Source organism: Ranitomeya imitator, chromosome 5 (assembly GCF_032444005.1).
Source record: "Ranitomeya imitator isolate aRanImi1 chromosome 5, aRanImi1.pri, whole genome shotgun sequence".
NCBI classification, from domain to species: Eukaryota; Metazoa; Chordata; class Amphibia; order Anura; family Dendrobatidae; genus Ranitomeya; species Ranitomeya imitator.
Window position 1 is genome coordinate 586,503,621 of NC_091286.1, and position 22,664 is coordinate 586,526,284.

The 22,664-nt window shown below is 47.2% G+C and overlaps 1 protein-coding gene across 5 annotated transcripts in view; it reads left to right on the forward strand.

The window, feature by feature from the left end:
- Nucleotides 1-22,664, forward strand: part of CEP63 (centrosomal protein 63) — a 98,442-nt gene that overhangs the window by 61,486 nt on the left and 14,292 nt on the right. For 3 of the 5 annotated variants that reach the window (XM_069727928.1, XM_069727932.1, XM_069727929.1), the window contains exons 10-13: nt 7,514-7,763; nt 16,425-16,622; nt 17,064-17,150; nt 17,324-17,442. In XM_069727928.1, the coding sequence (XP_069584029.1) occupies nt 7,514-7,763; nt 16,425-16,622; nt 17,064-17,150; nt 17,324-17,442 (654 nt within the window). The remainder of the gene's footprint in view (nt 1-7,513; nt 7,764-16,424; nt 16,623-17,063; nt 17,151-17,323; nt 17,443-22,664) is intronic. The other 2 variants (XM_069727930.1, XM_069727931.1) reach the window with 2 other exon arrangements.

Sequence of the window (22,664 nt, forward strand, 5' to 3'; positions counted from 1 at the left end):
TTTACCTATATATTGGGATCTTGCCCTTGTTGTTCACTCCCTACCATCCTGACTCTGATTTTATGAAAATTATATAAAGTAGCCCAGTAAGTGACACATCACTGGAATCAGGGTCTCTGCCCCTATATTATGTTGCCTTTTAGATGGGGTAGCAAAAATCTGGTGACAGATTCCATTTAAAGGGGTTGTCCCACGAACAAAAGTATATTTTAATCAATAGATCTTGGAATAATAATAATTTCCACAATTGGATGTGATAAAATAAAATGTTCCTGTGCTGAGATAATCTTATATATGTGCCCCAGCTGTGTACTGTGTGATGGCCGTGTCTGACCGTGCACATAATCCATAGTATGAAAACCTACTTCACTAATTGTTCAGAAATATTAAAATTACATACAAAATATGCAAAATAATGCTCTAAAAGCTTCTACATGCTCAAAGTGCCTGCTCTATTTATTAACAAAGGGATATATCTTATGAAATGAGGAAAACGGTGGCTCAGTGGTTAGCATTGCAGCGCTGGGGTCCTGGGTTCAAATCCCACCAAGAAAAACATCTGCAAGGAGTTTGTATGTTCTCCCCGTGTTTCCTTCGGTTACTCCTGTTTCTTCCCACATTCCAAAGACATACTGATAGGGAATTTAGATTGTGAGCCCCATCGGGGACAGCGATGATAATGTGTGTAAAGTGCTGTGGAATTAATGGCGATATATACGGTAAGTGAGTAAAATAAATGAAAATCGTATAAATCCATCCATAAGAAATATATGCAGCCCATGTGAGTGCCAGATTCCCCGATGCGAGTATCGTAGGGGTTTCTCCCAGGGGTTTGGCTGCAATCTGATTCCAAACCTCATGTCACCTGGTGGCCTGGTAGAACTTGCCATGACCGGTGCTTTGCATTAGTATCTACTGTACCCTAAGTAAAGTCACATGCAGCTTTTTTTTTGTTCTCAATGAAAACTATAGTAGGTGGAAATACACAGGGTAAAGTATGTAAGTTTTTTGTGCGAAGCCATTTCTTTATCACTTCATTGGGGGACACAGGTAACCATAGGTGTATGCTGCTGTCGCTAGGAGGCTGACACTATGCAAAAAAAGGAGACTAGCTCCTCCTCCGCAGTATACATCCACCGACAGGCACAAAGTACCTCCGTTTAAGCTTAGTGTCTGTAGGAGGCGGACCTGGATCTGATCCCAGATCCGTCTTTTCCTTTTCAGGTCACCTGTTGTGTTTTATTAATCTTTTCCCTTTGTCTGTAAGGTTCTTCAGCTTCAGGCTAACAGGGTGTAATGTCTCCCCCTGTTTTCCCACAATTATGCGACCGAGAGAGCAGTGTGGTATCGCCCACTCTCGGACCCGCAGGCAGGACTTTATCCCCTGTCACCTTTACGGGTGTCTCAGGGTGATTACTGGTGGCCAGTCCTTGCCTTTTCCCCTCCTCACCCCTCTCCTCGGACAGAGCTGAGAGGAAGACGGTGGTCACCAGCAGTGACCTCCCCCCTTCTGGTAAGGGGTTGATGCCGTCTTCTGCACCATCCAGAGTCGGTGCGGGAAGGAGGATCCCGGTTTCCAGTGACCCTCACCCTCCCTGAGGGCTCCTGATGTGATCCTCATCAGTGAAGAGGGATTTGGGACTCACCTTTTACAAGTATTTCCCTTCCTCTATCCCCGGCAGCTACCCGCCTGCCTCACTGTTTACCCATGAGAACGCTGCACAGAACATGACGTCACTGAAGGACATCGGCCATCTTTTCTTCGTTAACGCCCCCCGCATTAAGCGTGCGTATTTATTGCACGCTTTTCTCCCTATCAAGGGGCCTCCTCTCCCTGCCCGGTGCACTCCTCAGGACTCCTGACTAGGACCTTTGTTAATGCCGTTTCCGGCCCTGTCACTGTGGGTGCCGAGACTTCGCATAATTCCATGTCCTCCGTTAATTTAGCCCCCGGCTTTGGGCCCCTACTACCTGATACCGTCAGACGTTGCTAACTTTCATACCGGACCTGGACCTTGGTTAATGCCATTTTCCGGTCCTGTCATTGTGGGCGCCGAGGCTTCGCATAGTTACATGTCCTCTGTTAATTTAGCCCCCGGCTTTGGGGCCTTCTCCCGGACTCTGTGTAGCCATGCCCAATTACTGGGTCCCCGGCCAATAAGCGGTCGCCTTCTGCTTAGCCATGCCCCCTTACTGGACTCTCGGCTAACTAGGGCACGCCGTACGCTGAGGCCCTGTGTCCTGGCCTATGAGAGAGTGTGTCTTTTTCTCTATCCCTCTCTCCTGAGACGCCCCCCGCAGGGGGGACATAGTGTGTGTGTGTGTGTGTGTGTGTGTGTGTGTGTGTGTGTGACTCTGTCTGCAAGGTGTGGGAAGATTCAAAACTGTATGAAGATTTGTGCAGTCACCATCATCTTCCAAAGGGCACAACAGGCATCCACACTGGATCTGGAGGACACTGCAGCCTGAGCAGGACAGCACTATCTCTGTTATCAGTTAGGACCAGCCCAGGCTGGTTAATTTCTCTCTTCATAATGGTTTAGCTCTCTCTAGCTTTAGCCCTAGTATATCACTTATGCCCAATCTCAGGGAGGCGCATTCCTGTTCCTATAATCCGCGACACCTGTGCCATCTGTAATACATAAGTGGCATTCAGAGAAACCCTCCAACGCCCAGGACGAGAGCACTCCCCTCCCTCCGGAGAGGGCTGTTGCCATGTCAGTCGGTCACAGATCTGACTAAAGTCCCACAGTCCCTGGTCCAGGTCCTGGAACGACATCTACATTTGTCTTCTGCCACCAGTGCTCCGAACACCTCTCACGGTGATTCGCACGCACCTGACCGCGACCTTCACAGGGACAAATTGGGTATAAGGTAAAGGAACCTGTGGGCCACTCTACCTTCTCCTGGAGGCACTCGCCATCCCATGCCCCTCCTCGGACCTGGAAGATGCAAGATATGCTCTATAGCCTCATCTTGGCAGATTGCCAAAATTCTGAACCTAAGAGAGGACGAGGCACCTGCTCAGGACCACTCCGTTACTTTCAAATGGGTAAAATGTCCTTCCCGGAGTTTTCCCTAATCACAGGGAAGTTGTCATGATTATGTCTAAACACTGGGAAAGCGCTTCCTGGGTAGGAAGACGCTACACAATAAATGGGCAGAATCCCTAATGTGGATCCGTCGGCTTCTCGCTTGTCCTCCAAGACAGCCTTATCTTTACTGATCAGTGCATCGCTTATGGATTCTTCAGATGGACAGATTGAATCCTTGGCTAAGTCAACCAGATCTGGCAGATCAGATCGCCATGCCGGCATATCTCTCGTGATTGCTCCCTTTTGATGCGGCTGGTTCATCTGCCACGGCTACCAGCAACATCATTGCTTTACGCCGCACTCTCTGGCTTCACTGGCTTTGTTTTCCAAGGCTGTAGACCTTTGGATCCGAACTGGGTCAAATATTTTCGGATGCTACCGGCGGGAAAAGCACCTCGCTTTCCCGGTCCAAGTTTAAATGTCCTTTTAATAGGAAAAGGTTGCTTCATTCTTGAGAGAGATAGCCGCCTTGGCTGCCAGCAACATCGTTGCTATATGCCACATTCTCTGGCCTGACTGGCTTTGCCTTCCAAAGTTCTAGTCCTTTTGGATCCAGGCTGGATCAAATAATTTCGGATGTCACCGACGGGAAAAGCACCTTGCTTTCCCGGTCCATGTCTAAATGTCCTTTTAATAGGAAAGGTTGCTTCAATCTCGAGAGAGATAGCGACTTTCGGCTACAAAATCGACCTTTCTTCTTCTCCAGGAAGAAGTTTCCTTCTGTTTTCGCCCGCCAAGACATACATCGCAGGCTCCAGGAGTTCTTCAGGCTGTCCTTTACCTACTGTGCACAGGAGTGATCGGACCTGGTTTTCAGGGTTTTACTCTATTCCTTTAGACGGACCGCTCCCTCCCTTTTTGGACCTCGAGCGGTTTACCTGAGACGTTCGGTTCTGTCTTTTCAGCTATGGTCTGCAATCCAGGATGGTCTTTATCAGTTCTCGGCCCTTCCTTTTGACCTAGCCTCTGCTCCCAGCGGTCAGGGATATCCTTCTCTCCAAGGGTTTTTTTCATATTTCCCTACTTGAATGATCTTCTGTTCAAGGAGCTGTCCCGCCGAGACTGCAACCAGAGCCTTCAGTTTCCTCTAGATAACCTGGTCCATCTCAGCTAGATTATAAACAGAGAGAAGTTCTCCCTCACCTTTGCTCAGAGCCTGGGTATTCTAGGAATAAGGTTCGACATGACCCAAGCCCGTGTCTTCTTTCCAAAGGAGAAGGTTTTCATTACTGTGCCAAGGGTTCCGTACTCTAAAGCGACCAGCTTCTCTCTGATACGGTCCTGCATATGAGTTCTAGGGGAAATGGATTGTCGCCACGGAAGCCGTTCCTTTTACCCAGTTCCATGCCCGTCCTCTTCAGTTGGCCCTCTGGTCGTCTCCCCGGATGATCCCATGCTTCTACCTCTCAAGGTGAGGCAGTCCCTCACCTGGTGACATTGTCGGCATCTGTCCTATGAAGGAAGTCCTTCCTTCCTCTCTGGTGGCAGGTCTTCGCCACCGACGCCAGTCTCCTCATTTGGGGAGCCGTTTTTTCTTCGTCACACAGCGCAGGGCCACTGGAATGTCAACCTCCTGGAGATCAGGGCAATTTTCTTTGCTCTTTACCACTGGCATTCTCCTTTCCGAGCCAGCTGGTCTCAACACAGGCGGAACTCGCAGTAAACAGGTTAAGTTAGAGGTAACAAGAATTTGGCGATGGTCAGAAAGTCACGTTTCTGCCATATCAGCCGTGCACTTTCCGACAGTAGAAAATCTGACAACCGATTTTCTGAACCATCAGGGTCCCGCTTGGGCTGGTGCTTGCTCAGCTCCCTGTCTTCATCCAAATATGCTGAAATGGGGCTCTCCGGACATCGGCCTTATGGCGTCTCGGATAAACCACGAGGTTGCTTGGTTCGTAGCCAGGTCCCGGAACCAGCTACCCACCTATTTAGATTCCCTATTAATATCGTGGTCACAATTCCAACTGCCTTATACTTTTCCGTCTCTCCCCTTGTCTCGAGAGTTGTGAAAAGGATAAAGGAACAAGGGGTCCCTATATTCCCGATAGCTTCGGACTGGCCAAGAAGGGCCCGGTGAACATGTTCCTGGACGTCCCCTGGAAGCTTCCAGGCTATCCAGATCCTCTCGCTCTCTCAAGGTTCCCTGTTCCTCCAGAGTTCATAGTACCTGAGTTTAACAGCATTGCCAATGAGGCCATAGTCCTATGGAGGCTGGTTTTTCCCATCTGGTCATTCACGCCATGATTGGGGCCAAGAAACCAGCATCCTGGTGAATCTACTACAAATACTGAGAAGCCTTCTTCTAGTGGAGTATGGACTGGGGTTGGTCCCCATGTCCTTTTCTCTTCCTTTCATTCTCGGTTTTCTTCAATGTGTGGCCCACCTGGTGCCTCCTTATTGTCTTCCAATAGATCCATGGGTTTTTTTACCCTCGTCTTTTACGCGCTGCGGTGCATCACTGTTGAGTCCGTTCAAGACATCACATTTTTTCTCTTGTCTAGGACAGTTGTCTTCTTAGTTAAATTACGTCTACCAGGAGAGTTTCTGAGTTAGCGGCATTGTCCTGCCGTTCCCCGCCCCTGATTCTATATCAGGACAAGGTAGTCCTCAGGCCTGTTGCTGTCTTTCTAACCAAGGTGGCCTTTTCATTTCTCATTGATGAAGACTTTGTCCTTCCTTCTGTGTCTCTCCTGTCCATCCCCTGGAGACGTCCCTCTACAAGCTGGATACCGTCACGGCTCTCCGAGTCTATTTTTCAAGGGCTGCTCCCTTTCGCCAATCTGACGCCCTGTTCGTCATTTCTGAAAGTTACCTTAATGGGCTCCTAGCTTCTAATTTCACTATTGACATGAGGTATTCCGCATTCAGGACAAACAGCCTCTTCCGGCGGTGCAGGCTCTTCTGGGGGTGAAGGCTCACTCCGCTCTGCGGTGTGGTTCTCCTAGGTTTTTCGTTATTAGGTTTTTGCTTCCAGTTTGTAAGACCGCAACCCGGTCATCTTTACCCTCTTTTGCAAGTTTTTTGCAGGGTTCATACCATGCCTCGTCTGATGCAGGCCTGGGAAGGAAGGTGCTGCATGCGGCGGTTTTCCACCGACCGACCTGAGCTAATTTATTCCTTGGATCTTCCTGTTTCCCAGCCTAGGGACTGCTTTGGGACGTCCCATGGTTACCTGTGTCCCCCAATGAAGCGATAAAGAGGGATTTTTGGTACTCACCGTAAAATCTTTCTTGGAGCCTTCATTGGGGGACACAGCACCCTCCCTAACTGTTTGTACCATTATTTGGTCTATGTGCCTTCTTTGTTGGATTGGTACATATGTTGAGCTTTTGGTTGCTTCTCCTACTGCTTTAACACTAACTGAGGTACTGTGTGCCTGTCAGTGGGTGTATACTACCGAGGAGGAGCTAATTGGGGCAAGAGAAACACATTGCAAATGCATCGTGTGAACACATCCTAAGTGTTAAGTGTAACATTATGGCGGAGGCAAATGGAAAAGAAGAATCCTTCAGCGATGAGGAAAAAAAAAATAATTCTACAACTTTACATTTATTGAGTATCTTTAAAAAATATCATATTGTACTAAACAGCAGAACCCCTAACGTGCTATAAACCAATGTGTTTTGGCGTAGAGCCTTACTCAAGGTCTAGTGAGGAGGAGTTCAGTCCAGTTTCATTCCATCGCAGCCTTACACTTGTGCCTAGAGAATCGACATGGAGCATCGAAGAGGGTCAACTTTCAAAATAATGTTACAAGCCCCCTCTACCTTCTTTACTTAAACTTGTTTATTGCATTTAGCTATAATGATAAAGAAAGAGTTCCAGCTCACCCTCCTACGGCTGTGATGAATCCGGGCACCCGTGATCAGCGCTACTGCAGGCGCTCAGTATGCAGGTAGAAAAGACGACGTTCCAGCTCCCAGTACACCAGATATCAGTGATATGTATTCTTTATTCCAAGCAATTTAAAAGCAAATCTATCTCCAACAATTGTCCATGGGTATATGAGCCATGATCCATGGTAGGAAAAGAGGGGGAACATAGGGAAAAGAGTGCCATCACCCGCGTTCTCCCTCTCTTCTTACCATGAATAATGGCTCATATACCAATGAACATGTGCTTGGAATAAAGAATACGTTTTACCGATATCAGTCGTGCTGGGAGCTGGGTCGTCGGCTTATTGCATTTAGCAGATTGTGGTGATTTGTAATTATGTTCTATGGGTGATGTTGTATTAAATGCTCCGCAGAGCAGCCAAGCAGTGGTGGAGCAGGAGCAGCAGGTGATTGGGAGGGGGGGGGGGTAATTATATTTTTACCCATTTTTAGTTATTGGTTGAAAATATAGAAAAAAGACCAAATACAACCCACCAATGAAACAATTAATTAATGTGTTTTATTCTGAATGAACTGCAGATCTCTAGAAGAAAGACTAAGACAGACAAAGCGATTAGATGTGCAACCGGAGATAGAAGTGCTGCACTCGCAGCTGTCAATCAGTCGTCTGAACGAGCAGAGATTGGAAGATGAAGTGACCCGTTTGGAGGAGCACGTCCGGTCAGTCACCACCCAGAGTCAGCAGTTCTCCCAAGAAATGAAGGTCATGGCTGAATCACGGCACCTGTTAGAAGAGGAGCACAAGAAATGCTGGACAGAGATTAAAAAAGTCAGTGGTCTTTCTCTTTTTACACTTGAATAGTGTTTTAGAACGTACAATATATTTCTCTTTGTGGCAAAATGCTGACGATCTCTTGACAACTATTAACCCCAGGAGCTTTTTTCGGCTTTGCGTTTTCGTTTTTCGCTCCCCTCCTTCCCAGAGCCATAACTTTTTTGTTTTTCCGTCAATATGGCCATGTGAGGGCTTATTTTTTGTGGGACGAGTTGTACTTTTGAACGACACCATTGGTTTTACCATTTTTATGTACTTGAAAATGGGAAAAAAATTCCGAGTTCCGTGAAATTGCAAAAGTGCAATCCCACACTGGTTTTTTGTTTGGCTTTTTTGCTAGGTTTACTAAATGCTAAAACTGACCTGTCTTTATGATTATACAGGTCATTACGAGTTCATAGACACCAAACATGTTTGGGTTATTTTTTATCTAAGTGGTGAAAGAAAATTCCGAAATTTGCTTAAAAAAATTGCACAATTCTCTGAGACCCGTAGCTTCTCCATTTTTCGTTATCGCATTTTAATGCAATGTCGCGGCGACCAAAAAAATGTAATTCTGGCGTTTTTAATTTTTTCTCGTTTAGCGATCACGTTAATCCTTTTTTAATTGATAGATTGGGCGATTCTGAACGTGGCGATCCCAAATATGTGTAGGTTTGATTTATTTTTTTTTATTATTGTTTTATTTTGAATGGAGCGAAAGGGAGGTGATTTAAACTTTTATATATTTATTTTTTTCATATTTTTTTAAAATATTTTTTTTTTACTTTTGCCATGCTTCAATAGCCTCCATAGGAGAATAGAAGCTGCCACTTCCTGATCGGCTCTGCTACATAGGAGCGATGCTCCTATGTAGCTGAATTACAGCATTGCTATGAGTGCCGACCACAGGGTGGCGCTCACAGCAATCTGGCATTAACAACCATAGAGGTCTTCAGGAGACCTCTGGTTGCTATTCCAACGTACCAATGACCCCCGATCACGTGACCAGGGTCAGCAGTGCACGCATTTCTGGCCCAATGGCCGGAAGTTATTGTTAAATGCTGCTGTCAGAGTTTGACAGCGGCATTTAACTAGTTCCGCCCACCGCTATTGCACGCACTTGTCAGCTGTTCAAAACAGTTGACATCTCCTGGCTTTGATGTGGGCTCACGACATGAGCAGTACTAGTACGGCACATGTCATGAAGGGGATTTTAATTAGCATAATAATTGATGAGAAAGAACGCAGAGGGAGAGAAGATGCCGAGACAGAGGCCTTGGAGACTCCTCACAGAAATATACATACAGTCTGTGTGTATACAGTGCTCAGCATAAATGAGTACACCCCCTTTGAAAAGTTAGACTTTAAATAATATCTCACTGAACACAAAAACAATTTCCAAAATTTTGACAAGTTCAAGTTTCATAGAACATTTTTTTAAACACACAACATGAAAGTAAGGTTCATAATATAACTTTCATTGCAAAATTTTCAGTTTTACCCAAATTAGTTGATGTAAAAATGTTAGATGCAACATTAGAAACATCTACATCTAGTATTGTGGATGACCTCCATGATTTTTAAGGACAACACCAAGTCGTCTAGGCATGGAATGTGCAAGTTGGTGACATATTGCAACATCTGTCTTTTTCCATTCTTGAAGAATGACCTCTCTTACAGTCCGGATACTGGATGGAGAGTGATGACAACTTGTCTCTTCAGAATTCCCCTTAGGTGTTCGGATGGGGTCAGATCAGGAGACACTTGGTCACTGAATTACTTTCACACTGTTCTACAGAAATGCAACAGATGTGTGTTTTGGATCATTGTCATATTGGAAAAGCTTTGAAGAAAAGATATATAAACCAGCTCACCCGTAATGCATTAGCTTAGCTTCGGGAGCACGGACCCGCTGTGTCCAAGCGTATATAATCCAAAAGAAGAAAGATGTCCAGCTCCACCGAATCTGTGAAGAAAAAGTTTGTTTCTCCATCGCCACATTTGGGGACACAGGATCGTGGGTGTATACTGCTGCCACTAGGAGGCTGACACTAAGCGCACCGCGGGCTCGGCCGCATTTTGCGGCCGGGCACCGCTAATTTAGTCCCCTGCTTCGGCCTCAGCTAGGCCACGTTCCACCCACTGCGCGCGTCATGCGCGAGGGCCCACCCACCGGTTCAACGCACACTGCGAGAAGCGCCCCACAAACTCGGCGGCCATCTTTGATGCCAGGAAACATGGACGCCGGCTGCATCTTCTCGGTCACAGCGATGCGACAGGACACAGGACCTGGGTAGGTGCGCTTCACGCTGACACAGGCACTCATACTCTTCACACAGTGCTCCGCCTTCTAGCTGCATAGGTGCCCCACAGCCCTGCACGGAGGTTAATTGACATCATGTCTCTGCCTAAACCCAAAAAGTCTGCAAAAACACTCTGAAAAAAAAAAAAATTTGTAATGCTTGTGACCCTAAATGCGCTCAGGAGCCCCCCGCCGCAAATGAGCCCGTGGTGACCAGTCCCCCTGAATTGGCTGTGTCACTTTCGCAATCTATGGCTTCTTTGACTAAAGCTATTGAGTCCCTTCAGGATCCAACCAGGAGCAGGACCACTAATCCGCCTATTCAGGAAGCTCCCCCTACGGCTGCGGAATCTTCAGCCTGCAGGGGCCACTCTCATTCTAGGCACAAGCGGACATCTAGGAAGCGCGTCCGTAGCTCGTCCCCCAGGCCCTCTGGTGCCTCGGCGTCCGTTAGCTCCGCTTCCCGCTCTTGCTCCCCAGGCACCTCTTCCGACCAGGACTCTGAACCTGAGTCTGATGGGCCTCTAGATCTGGAGTCGCCAGGTTATCAGAGCACTACAGATAGTCTCATTGAGGCCATCAACTAGTCCCTTCAGGTTGATGAGGAACCGGCGACCTCCAGTAAGGATAATTTGGTGTCTTTCAAAAGGACCAAACGTACTCACAGGGTGTTTACCAATCACCCGGAGTTCCAGGACATAGTCCAGCGACATAGGGAGCGTCCAGACAAACGCTTTCAGGGCCAAAGATCTCTGGAGTCCAAATATCTTTTTTCTCCTGATCTCCGCAACCAATGGACAGAATCCCCTCCTGTGGATCCTCCTGTCTCACGTTTGTCCTCTAAAACTATGCTATCCGTGCCGGACGGATCTTCTATCAAAGATCCCACAGACCGCCTAGTTGACAGTCTTGCCCATTCAGCATTTGAGGCTTCAGGCTCGGCACTCTTTCCCTCCTTCGCTGCTACCTGGGTAGCCAAAGCCGTGACTTGTTGGGCAGACTCTCTGCATAAGGCCTTACAGAATAGTGACCTTTCTCCTGACATAGCAGAGCTAGCAAATCAAATTTCCTTGGCTGGGGATTACTTAGTAAACGCTTCCCTGGATGAGGCGAACTGCTCTGCACTTATGTCTTCAAGCGCTGTGGCGATTAGGAGACCGCTATGCCTGAGGAACTGGCGAGCGGACTCCATATCTTAAAAGTCCCTCACGTCTCTGCCATATGTCAGTGGCCGTCTATTTTGTGAAAAGCTGGACAAACTGATTTCAGACGCTACGGGAGGAAAAAGTACTTCCCTTACGCAGCAGAGAGTCAGGCAACCGTTCCAACGACAGCCGCAGGCTCGTTTTCGGCCCTTTCGTGGAACTTACGCATGGCATTCCTCAGCCAGTTCCTCTGGTTCTGGGCGCCGTGCCGGCAGAGACAAAAGCCCTCAGGCTTCAAACAGGCCCAACCATTCCTGGAGGGGCTGCTCCACGCAGTCTAGGTCCAGGGGATCCATCTTCTAGGTCCAGGGGATCCATCTTCTTCTAAATAACTCGCAATCTTGTCCGGACGACACCAGCAAAGTAGGCGGACGCCTTCTCTTGTTTTGTCATGCCTGGCTCGCAGTCGTTCACGACGAGTGGGTCAGGGATCTAGTGTCCTCCGGTTACAAAATCGATTTTTTTCCTTTCCCCCTTCAACCCGCTTTTTCGCTTCCCGCCCTTCCGAAGCGGGAATGCGCGCTTGGGCTTTTTCCCAGGCCATTCAGTCGCTCCGACAAGACGGAGTGATTGTCCCTGTTCCAGAAGACGAAAGGTTCTGCGGTTTTTATTCAAATCTGTTTATGGTCCCCAAAAAGGATGGAACAGTAAAGCTCATCCTGGACCTAAAGCTCTTGAACAGATTTGTCAAAGTCCATCGTTTCAGGATGGAATCTCTCCGTTCCGTCATTGCCTCGATGGAACACGGCGAATTCTTAGCATCTATCGACATGCGGGATGTTTACCTCCATATCCCAATCTTCCCACCTCATCAAAGGTTTCTTAGCTTCGCCGTCGGACAGGAACATTTTCACAAAGGTCATGGCGGCGGTCATGGCCATTCTGCATTCTCAGAGTCTAGTCGTGCTTCCCTACCTAGACGACTTACTGGTCAAAGGCCCATCTTTCCGAGCCTGCGAGGAGTGCGTCCGCATTTCCTTGGATACTCTTTCTCGGCTGGGCTGGTTGATCAATTTAAAAGTCATCTGTTGTTGCAGCTCAACGGATCTCCTTCCTGGGCATGACCCTGGACACCTCCTTAGGGTTGGTGCTTCTTCCTCAGGACAGGGTCCTAGTTCTTCAACAGGGGGTCTGGAAGCTTCTTCAGCCATCCCCCTGTTCCATTAGTTTCGGCATGAGGACTCTCGGGAAGATGGTGGCCGCAATGGAGGCGATTCCATTTGCGCAACTACACCTCTGTCCCCTCCAGCATGCTCTGCTGCACGTATGGGACGGGAGTCCGTTTTCCCTCAACCGACTGTGTCCTCTCTCTCCTCGGGTCAAACAGACACTCCAATGGTGGATGCTCCAGTCCTCTCTTCTCCAAGGGAGATCCTTCCTCCCAGTCCATTGGCTGGTAGTCACTACCGACGCCAATCTCCTAGGCTGGGGAGCTGTCTTTCGCCATCACACTGCGCAGGGAAACCTGGACTCCTCACGAGTCTCGTCTTCCAATCAATATCCTGGAGATACGTGCCATTCGGCTGTCCCTAAAGCGGTTCCACCATCTCCTAGCAGGCTGCCCCATCCGTATCTAGTCGGACAATGCCATGGCTGTGGCTTATATAAATCATCGGGGGCACCCGCAGCAGAGCTGCAATGCGCGAGGTAGAGCACATCCTTCGCTGGGCCGAACACAACCACCCGGTCATATCGGCCGTTCACATTCCAGGAGTGGAGAATTGGGCCGCGGATTTCCTCAGCCGGCAAGGCCTTGCCTCAGGAGAGTGGTCTCTCCATCAGGACATATTCCAACAAATCTGCCTTCGTTGGGGTACTCCGGACGTAGACTTGATGGCTTCCTGGTTCAATGCCAAGGTACCTCAGTTTATGGCCCGTTCCCGGGATCCCAGAGCAATCGGGGCGGACGCGCTAGTCCTTCCTTGGAGTCAGTTTCGCCTCACTTACCCGTTTCTCCCTTGCCCCTGCTTCCCAGAGTCATCAGGAAGATCAGGGCAGAGGGTGTCCCGGTAATTCTCATCGCCCCAGATTGGCCTCGCCGGGCGTGGCATGCAGAGCTGGTCCAGCTCATCGCAGACGTTCCTTGGCGCCTACCAGATCGTCGAGATCTAGTTTCTCAGTGCCCGATCTACCACCAGAACTCAGGAGCCCTGTGTTTGATGGCATGGCCGTTGAATCCTGGGTTCTGACTCAAGCGGGTTTTTCCCGTGAGGTAGTTTCCACCTTGATCAATGCCCGAAAGCCCGTGTCATTGCGCATCTACCATCGGACCTGGAGGATCTTCTTTGATTGGTACAGAAGCAGAGGTCGCCCTCTGATGGTTTTCAACATCCCTACCATCCTGGATTTCCTCCTGTCTGGTCTGGACTTGGGGCTTTCGTTGAGTTCCCTTAAAGGGCAGGTCTCGGCCTTGTCAGTCCTTTTTCAATGAAGAATTGCTTCCAAACCTTAGGTCAGAACGTTCTTTCAGGGAGTCTCTCACGTCGTGCCTCCCTACAGACCGCCTCTAGAGGCTTGGGACCTTAATCTGGTCCTAGGCATTATTCAGGAATCTCCCTTTGAGCCGTTGCAGGACATCTCTCTATCTCTCCTTTCATGGAAGGTGACCTTTCTCGTCGCTATTACCTCAATCAGACGAGTCTCGGAGTTTGCTGCCCTTTCCTGTCGGACGCCGTTCCATACGTTCCACCGGGACAAGGTGGTCCTCAGACCATCCCCTACTTTCCTCCCAAAGGTGGTGTCTTCCTTCCACCTCAATGAGGATATCGTGCTTCCATCTCTTTGCCCTACTCCAACGCACCACGTGGAGAAGGCTCTTCACTCATTGGATCTTGTTAGAGCTCTCAGGAAGTACGTGTCTAGGACAGCATCTTTTCGACAGACAGATGCTATGTTTGTGCTCCCGGCGGGACACCGGAAGGGACTGGCCACTTCTAAGTCGACAATCACCAGATGGATTCGGTCGACTATTCAAGATGCTTACCGCGTCAGAGGCAAGCCTATCCCTGCGGGCCTCAAAGCACACTCCACTCGGTCGGTGGGTGCTTCCTGGGCCATTCGGAATAAAGCGTCTGCAGAGCAGGTTTGCAAAGCCGCGTACTGGTCTAGCCTGCACAACTTTTCAAAGCATTACAATGTCCATACTCAGGCATCTTCTGATGCAAGCCTGGTTAGGCGTATTCTGCAGGCAGCGGTAGCGCACCTGTAGACAGCAGGTGCCATAAGTTTACACTGTTGGGTTGTTATTTCCCACCCAGGGACTGCTTTTGGACATCCCACGGTCCTGGGTCCCCCAATGTGGCCATGGAGAAATAGGGATTTTTGTGTACTCACCGTAAAATCCGTTTCTCCGAGCCACTCAGTGGGGGATACAGCACCCACCCTTGGTTTGGCTTGTTGCCTATGATAAGTTTTTAGTCTCTGACATGTTGTTCCTACGGTTAAATCTTGTTAATCTCCTACTGCTTGGCTACGAACTGGGATTATCCGGAGCCAGTTGGCGGTGTATACTGCAGAGGAGGAGCTAACCCTTTTTGTATTTACTTAGTGTCAGCCTCCTAGTGGCAGCAGCATACACCCACGGTCCTGTGTCCCCCAATGAGTGGCTCGGAGAAAAGGATTTTACGGTGAATACACAAAAATCCCTATTTATTCACAAACTTTGACATAGAGGGTACAAACTTCAGCACCAAGGTCATGATTAAGGGAGCTTAGTCACCAGAAACACGTTGAGATTCACACCCATTTGGTTTGTGCTGAAGTTTCTACCCTCTATGTCAAAGTTTGTGAATAAAGAAACTTTTTCTTCACGGATTCGGTGGAGCTGGACAGCTTTCTTCTTTTATTTTGGAGAAGCACCAAGGGCACGGAGTTCTGACAGCGTCTTCTCTTTCAATATAAAGAAGAACAACTGTGAATTCATGATACCACCAATGAAATGTGGTTCCAGACACCATCAGCACTCATTCAGCCCCACATAAGGACACTGCCACCATGTTTCACAGTAGGCACCGTGCATTTTTCAAAATTCATCTTATTAAATGTGTATGTATATATTTGTATAACAGTATCAGAAGTTTTAACAGTCCCTATGTGTGTAGTTCTCCAGATTTCCTCCTTGATATCCTCTCACATAAACATCCATTAAAAGAAGGGTAATACGCCCAGGAATTGTGAAACTTGAGAAATGCTGTCTTCCTTCCATTGGACACGTGTTTTACTTAACAAAAGTTTTCGGTATGTGTGGATAATATGCAGCAAAGTAGGAATGCTTTAAAAAAATGTAAGTGTTTATCAAAATACAAAATGAGTAAACAAGAGAAATCAGAAATCAGACCAATATTTGGTGTGACCTCTTTTTAACTTCATAAGAGCATCAAAGCATCAATTCTTCTAGGTAACTTACACCCAGTTTTTGAAGGAACTGACAAGTTGTTCCAAACATCTTGTAGAGCTAACCACAGATCTTCTATGGATGTAGGCAACTATGGGTTGTGCAAAAATGTTATGACTTTTCAAAATGATTTGGCGTAATTGTTTTGATGATTTGGGGCCTATGAGCCCCATGTTCACTCTGGTCTTGAAGAGGGGGTGTGCTGCAGTCAGATTCTCCTGCACGCCTCTGCATGAATCTGCAGCGTCTCACACGTGCGCCTCCAATCACTACACCAGAAATCTTACTCCAATCAGATACTGTAGTGATATTTCTAGTGTAGAGAATGCCATGAATTAGATGAGCTGTGGCATCATACCCCCTGTCCCACCCCAGCTCTGCCCTTTTTGTCACAGCTTCGTGAAATCTGCTTGAAAACAGCAAAAATCTTCAAATTTTGATGCAACACGGAGTCATGAAAATTTTGATGAATCGGGCCCATTATGTTTATTATTAAAATCGAAGGAATTCATGTTTATTTTAGTAAGGAGAGAGAAGTCCGCTCCTGCCAGCCTCTTTTTAATATGTTGAGATCTGAGAGGCCCCCCATACACATTAGATAGTTGACCGGCCCCTTCAAAATCAGGTGGTATGGCACCAGCTTTGATCTAGCGTTTATGGCTGCGTTATATTGAGCACTCGTGCTGGATGTTACTTTGGCCAGGTGAGATTTTCCTTGGCAGACTTTCTCTCCTTTACCCTGTGTAATACTTTTCATGTCGATCTTTGTGCAGCTGAAGAGTCAGCTTACCCAGGCCGAGCTCTCCTACAGCAGTGTCCTAGATGGGATGAAGAAGGAGATCTCTCAGCTCACAGAGGAGCTGCACCAGAGAGACACCGGCATGGCCTCCTGTAGCTGTGTTGCCAAAGACTGGGAGAGGAAGATTCAGGCTGAGAAAGAAAGAGCGGACAGAGAAGCATCAGAGCATAAAGTAGGTGCCAATATTAAAGAGGTCATAAGGATAAAAAGCATGGTTCTTCTATAGTTTTTGGGCTTCTTCCTGAGGTTTGACCTCTAGGTCCCCTATCCATCCCTAGAACAGGGCTGTCCCATCTGGAGTGGAGCTTTTGTGTTCATTGTCTATGAGACTTCTGGAAATAGTACAGCGCTCGGATATTTCTGCCTGTAGGATGGAAAGAGCCATTGATTACGAGGGGCAAGCTTACACTGGAGGAGTTTCCAGACCAGGTCTTATCAAGCTTTGTTTGCTGAGGCCTCACCGGAGCTCATAGTCCTTGCCAAAATGAATCACAGAATGTTGAGGCCTATTCTTCGGGAGCAATCAGCATGTCATTGTGGTGGTGTTCTCTCGCTCTCTTTCATATTTATTCATCAGCTCATTTTGTTTTGTATGCAATTTTATTGTTTGAAGGTTTCGTTGGCAGCTCTTGAGACCTTGCGAGAGGAGAACCGGCAACTGACTGCGACGTTGGAGAGACAAGAGCCAGAAGTGCGTCTGGTAAGATGGAGGCCCCGCCGTACTGTACACACAAGACACCTACAAATGTTATTGCCTCTTACATTGCACCACTGCGTAATGAACAGAGTAGGAATTGACTTTGGCTTGTTATAGCTTTGCGTTGCATCGTTTCCATTTTGTGCATTTTTGCCCCATGTTATTTACATTCTCAGGCATTAGATAACCTGGAGTGTGAGAATCAGAGACTACAGAAAGAATTGTCACAGGCCAGGAGAAATCTGGAGCTCGTCCTGCACACCAGGCAGACTGACATCCAGAGTGCCGTGGAAAGGTAAGAAAACCTAGCTCGCTGTCAACCCCTTATCAGACCAAGCTGATAGCATAAGCCTTGTGGGGGGTATTGAACTATAAAAAAAAATCAAAAATCCAACTTCACAGTTCTAATATCTGCCTGCGTTCTGCAGAAACTGAAGTGTAAGCAAATATTCTAATTAGGGTGCTTGGTGCACCTTGGGTGTGGCTGAGGGGCTCCGCACACTGTTCCTCCCACTGGTTTTGCATGTCTCTGCCTCCTTCCTTGGCGATTGACAGTTCTGGCTTGCCTAGAATGGGCTCTGTCTGCAGAGAGAGCTCGGGCACGCCAGTAATGTCGATCACCAGTGAGGGAGGCAAAGATACGCAAATTCATTAGGTGGAACATTGCACTTAGCCTCTTGGCTACACTCAGGGTGCACTGAGCATCCTAATTGGCATATTTGATTTTTTCACAGTCAGTTTAGCTGACAGCCAATTTTTTGTGCTTAAGTTTTTATTTTTCTTCATTCGAAAAGCCAATACTTTTTTTATCTTTACCTAGGCTTAGCCTTACGTTGCCTTATATTTTGCAGGACAAATTGTAGTTTGGATTAACATTATTCATTTTACTGTACAAAGTATTGAAAAATGGAAACAAATTCCAAGTGCACTGAAATGGTGAAAAATGCCTTTTGGGTTATGTTTTTCCGGCTCTTATTGTGTAGTAAATATTTATTGTTTTTTTTTTTTTTCGGACTATGAGACGCACTGAGGTTTTAGACGAGGAAGATAGAAAACAAAATTGAAGCAAAAAGTGTGGTCAATTCTGTACGAATATCCCCCTTTCTGGCATATATATATGTCCCCAATCGAGGTATACATGGCCCCCTCATCCGCATCCTGGTATACATGGCCCCTTCATCCCCATCCTGGTATACATGGCCCCCCTCATCCCTATCCAGGTATGTATGCCCCCCCTCGTCCCTATCCTGGTATACATGGCCCCTTCATCCCCATCCTGGTATGCATGGCCCCCCTCATCCCTATCCAGGTATGCATGTATGCATCCCTATCCTGGTATACATGGCCCCTTCATCCCCATCCTGGTATATATGGCCCCCCTCATGCCTATCCAGGTATGTATGGCCCCCCTCCTCCCTATCCTGGTATACATGGCCCCTTCATCCCCATCCTGGTATACATGGCCCCCCTCATCCCTATCCAGGTATGCATGGCCCCTTCATCCCCATCCTGATATACAGTGGGGCAAAAAAGTATTTAGTCAGTCAGCAATAGTGCAAGTTCCACCACTTAAAAAGATGAGAGGCGTCTGTAATTTACATCATAGGTAGACCTCAACTATGGGAGACAAACTGAGAAATAAAAATCCAGAAAATCACATTGTCTGTTTTTTTATCATTTTTTTTGCATTTTATGGTGGAAAATAAGTATTTGGTCAGAAACAAACAATCAAGATTTCTGGCTCTCACAGACCTGTAACTTCTTCTTTAAGAGTCTCCTCTTTCCTCCACTCATTACCTGTAGTAATGGCACCTGTTTAAACTTGTTATCAGTATAGAAAGACACCTGTGCACACCCTCAAACAGTCTGACTCCAAACTCCACTATGGTGAAGACCAAAGAGCTGTCAAAGGACACCAGAAACAAAATTGTAGCCCTGCACCAGGCTGGGAAGACTGAATCTGCAATAGTCAACCAGCTTGGAGTGAAGAAATCAACAGTGGGAGCAATAATTAGAAAATGGAAGACATACAAGACCACTGATAATCTCCCTCGATCTGGGGCTCCACGCAAAATCCCACCCCGTGGGGTCAGAATGATCACAAGAACAGTGAGCAAAAATCCCAGAACCACGCGGGGGGACCTAGTGAATGAACTGCAGAGAGCTGGGACCAATGTAACAAGGCCTACCATAAGTAACACACTACACCACCATGGACTCAGATCCTGCAGTGCCAGACGTGTCCCACTGCTTAAGCCAGTACATGTCCGGGCCTGTCTGAAGTTTGCTAGAGAGCATTTGGATGATCCAGAGGAGTTTTGGGAGAATGTCCTATGGTCTGATGAAACCAAACTGGAACTGTTTGGTAGAAACACAACTTGTCGTGTTTGGAGGAAAAAGAATACTGAGTTGCATCCATCAAACACCATACCTACTGTAAAGCATGGTGGTGGAAACATCATGCTTTGGGGCTGTTTCTCTGCAAAGGGGCCAGGACGACTGATCCGGGTACATGAAATCATGAATGGGGCCATGTATCGTGAGATTTTGAGTGCAATCCTCCTTCCATCAGCAAGGGCATTGAAGATGAAACGTGGCTGGGTCTTTCAACATGACAATGATCCAAAGCACACCGCCAGGGCAACGAAGGAGTGGCTTCGTAAGAAGCATTTCAAGGTCCTGGAGTGGCCTAGCCAGTCTCCAGATCTCAACCCTATAGAAAACCTTTGGAGGGAGTTGAAAGTCCGTGTTGCCAAGCGAAAAGCCAAAAACATCACTGCTCTAGAGGAGATCTGCATGGAGGAATGGGCCAACATACCAACAACAGTGTGTGGCAACCTTGTGAAGACTTACAGAAAACGTTTGACCTCTGTCATTGCCAACAAAGGATATATTACAAAGTATTGAGATGAAATTTTGTTTCTGACCAAATACTTATTTTCCACCATAATATGCAAATAAAATGTTAAAAAAACAGACAATGTGATTTTCTGGATTTTTTTTTTCTCAGTTTGTCTCCCATAGTTGAGGTCTACCTATGATGTAAATTACAGACGCCTCTCATCTTTTTAAGTGGTGGAACTTGCACTATTGCTGACTGACTAAATACTTTTTTGCCCCACTGTACATGGCCCCCCTCATCCCCATCCTGGTATACATGGCCCCCCTCATCCCCATCCTGGTATACATGGCCCCCCTCATCCCTATCCAGGTATGTATGCCCTCCTTGTCCCTATCCTGGTATACATGGCCCCTTCATCCCCATCCTGGTATACATGGCCCCCCTCATCCCTATCCAGGTATGCATGGCCCCTTCATCCCCATCCTGATATACATGGCCCCCCTCATCCCCATCCTGGTATACATGGCTCCCCTCATCCCTATCCTGGTATACATGGCCCCCCTCATCCCCATCCTGGTATACATGGCCCCCCTCATCCCTATCCAGGTATGTATGCCCTCCTTGTCCCTATCCTGGTATACATGGCCCCTTCATCCCCATCCTGGTATACATGGCCCCCCTCATCCCTATCCTGGTATACATGGCCCCCCTCATCCCCATCCTGGTATACATGGCCCCCCTCATCCCTATCCTGGTATACATGGCCCCCCTCATCCCCATCCTGGTATACATGGCCCCTTCATCCCCATCCTGGTATACATGGCCCCCCTCATCCCTATCCAGGTATGTATGCCCTCCTTGTCCCTATCCTGGTATACATGGCCCCTTCATCCCCATCCTGGTATACATGGCCCCCCTCATCCCTATCCAGGTATGCATGGCCCCTTCATCCCCATCCTGATATACATGGCCCCCCTCATCCCCATCCTGGTATACAGTTAGGGCCAGAAATATTTGGACAGTGACACAATTTTCGCGAGTTGGGCTCTGCATGCCACCACATTGGATTTGAAATGAAACCTCTACAACAGAATTCAAGTGCAGATTGTAACGTTTAATTTGAAGGGTTGAACAAAAATATCTGATAGAAAATGTAGGAATTGTACACATTTCTTTACAAACACTCCACATTTTAGGAGGTCAAAAGTAATTGGACAAATAAACATAACCCAAACAAAATATCTTTATTTTCAATATTTTGTTGCAAATCCTTTGGAGGCAATCACTGCCTTAAGTCTAGAACCCATGGACATCACCAAACGCTGGGTTTCCTCCTTCTTAATGCTTTGCCAGGCCTTTACAGCCGCAGCCTTCAGGTCTTGCTTGTTTGTGGGTCTTTCCGTCTTAAGTCTGGATTTGAGCAAGTGAAATGCATGCTCAATTGGGTTTAGATCTGGAGATTGACTTGGCCATTGCAGAATGTTCCACTTTTTGGCACTCATGAACTCCTGGGTAGCTTTGGCTGTATGCTTGGGGTCATTGTCCATCTGTACTATGAAGCGCCGTCCAATCAACTTTGCAGCATTTGGCTGAATCTGGGCTGAAAGTATATCCCGGTACACTTCAGAATTCATCCGGCTACTCTTGTCTGCTCTTATGTCATCAATAAACACAAGTGACCCAGTGCCATTGAAAGCCATGCATGCCCATGCCATCACGTTGCCTCCACCATGTTTTACAGAGGATGTGGTGTGCCTTGGATCATGTGCCGTTCCGTTTCTTCTCCAAACTTTTTTCTTCCCATCATTCTGGTACAGGTTGATCTTTGTCTCATCTGTCCATAGAATACTTTTCCAGAACTGAGCTGGCTTCTTGAGGTGTTTTTCTGCAAATTTAACTCTGGCCTGTCTATTTTTGGTATTGATGAATGGTTTGCATCTAGATGTGAACCCTTTGTATTTACTGTCATGGAGTCTTCTCTTTACTGTTGACTTAGAGACAGATACACCTACTTCACTGAGAGTGTTCTGGACTTCAGTTGATGTTGTGAACGGGTTCTTCTTCACCAAATTAAGTATGCGGCGATCATCCACCACTGTTGTCATCCGTGGACGCCCAGGCCTTTTTGAGTTCCCAAGCTCACCAGTCAATTCCTTTTTTCTCAGAATGTACCCAACTGTTGATTTTGCTACTCCAAGCATGTCTGCTATCTCTCTGATGGATTTTTTCTTTTTTTTCAGCCTCAGGATGTTCTGCTTCACCTCAATTGAGAGTTCCTTTGACCGCATGTTGTCTGCTCACAGCAACAGCTTCCAAATGCAAAACCACACACCTGGAATCCACCCCTGACCTTTTAACTACTTCATTGATTACAGGTTAACGAGGGAGACGCCTTCAGAGTTAATTGCAGCCCTTAGAGTCCATTGTCCAATTACTTTTGGTCCCTTGAAAAAGAGGACGCTATGCATTACAGAGCTATGATTCCTAAACCCTTTCTCCGATTTGGATGTGGAAACTATCATATTGCAGCTGGGAGTGTGCACTTTCAGCCCATATTATATATATAATTGTATTTCTGAACATGTTTTTGTAAACAGCTAAAATAACAAAACTTGTGTCACTGTCCAAATATTTCTGGCCCTAACTGTACATGGCCCCCCTCATCCCCATCCTGG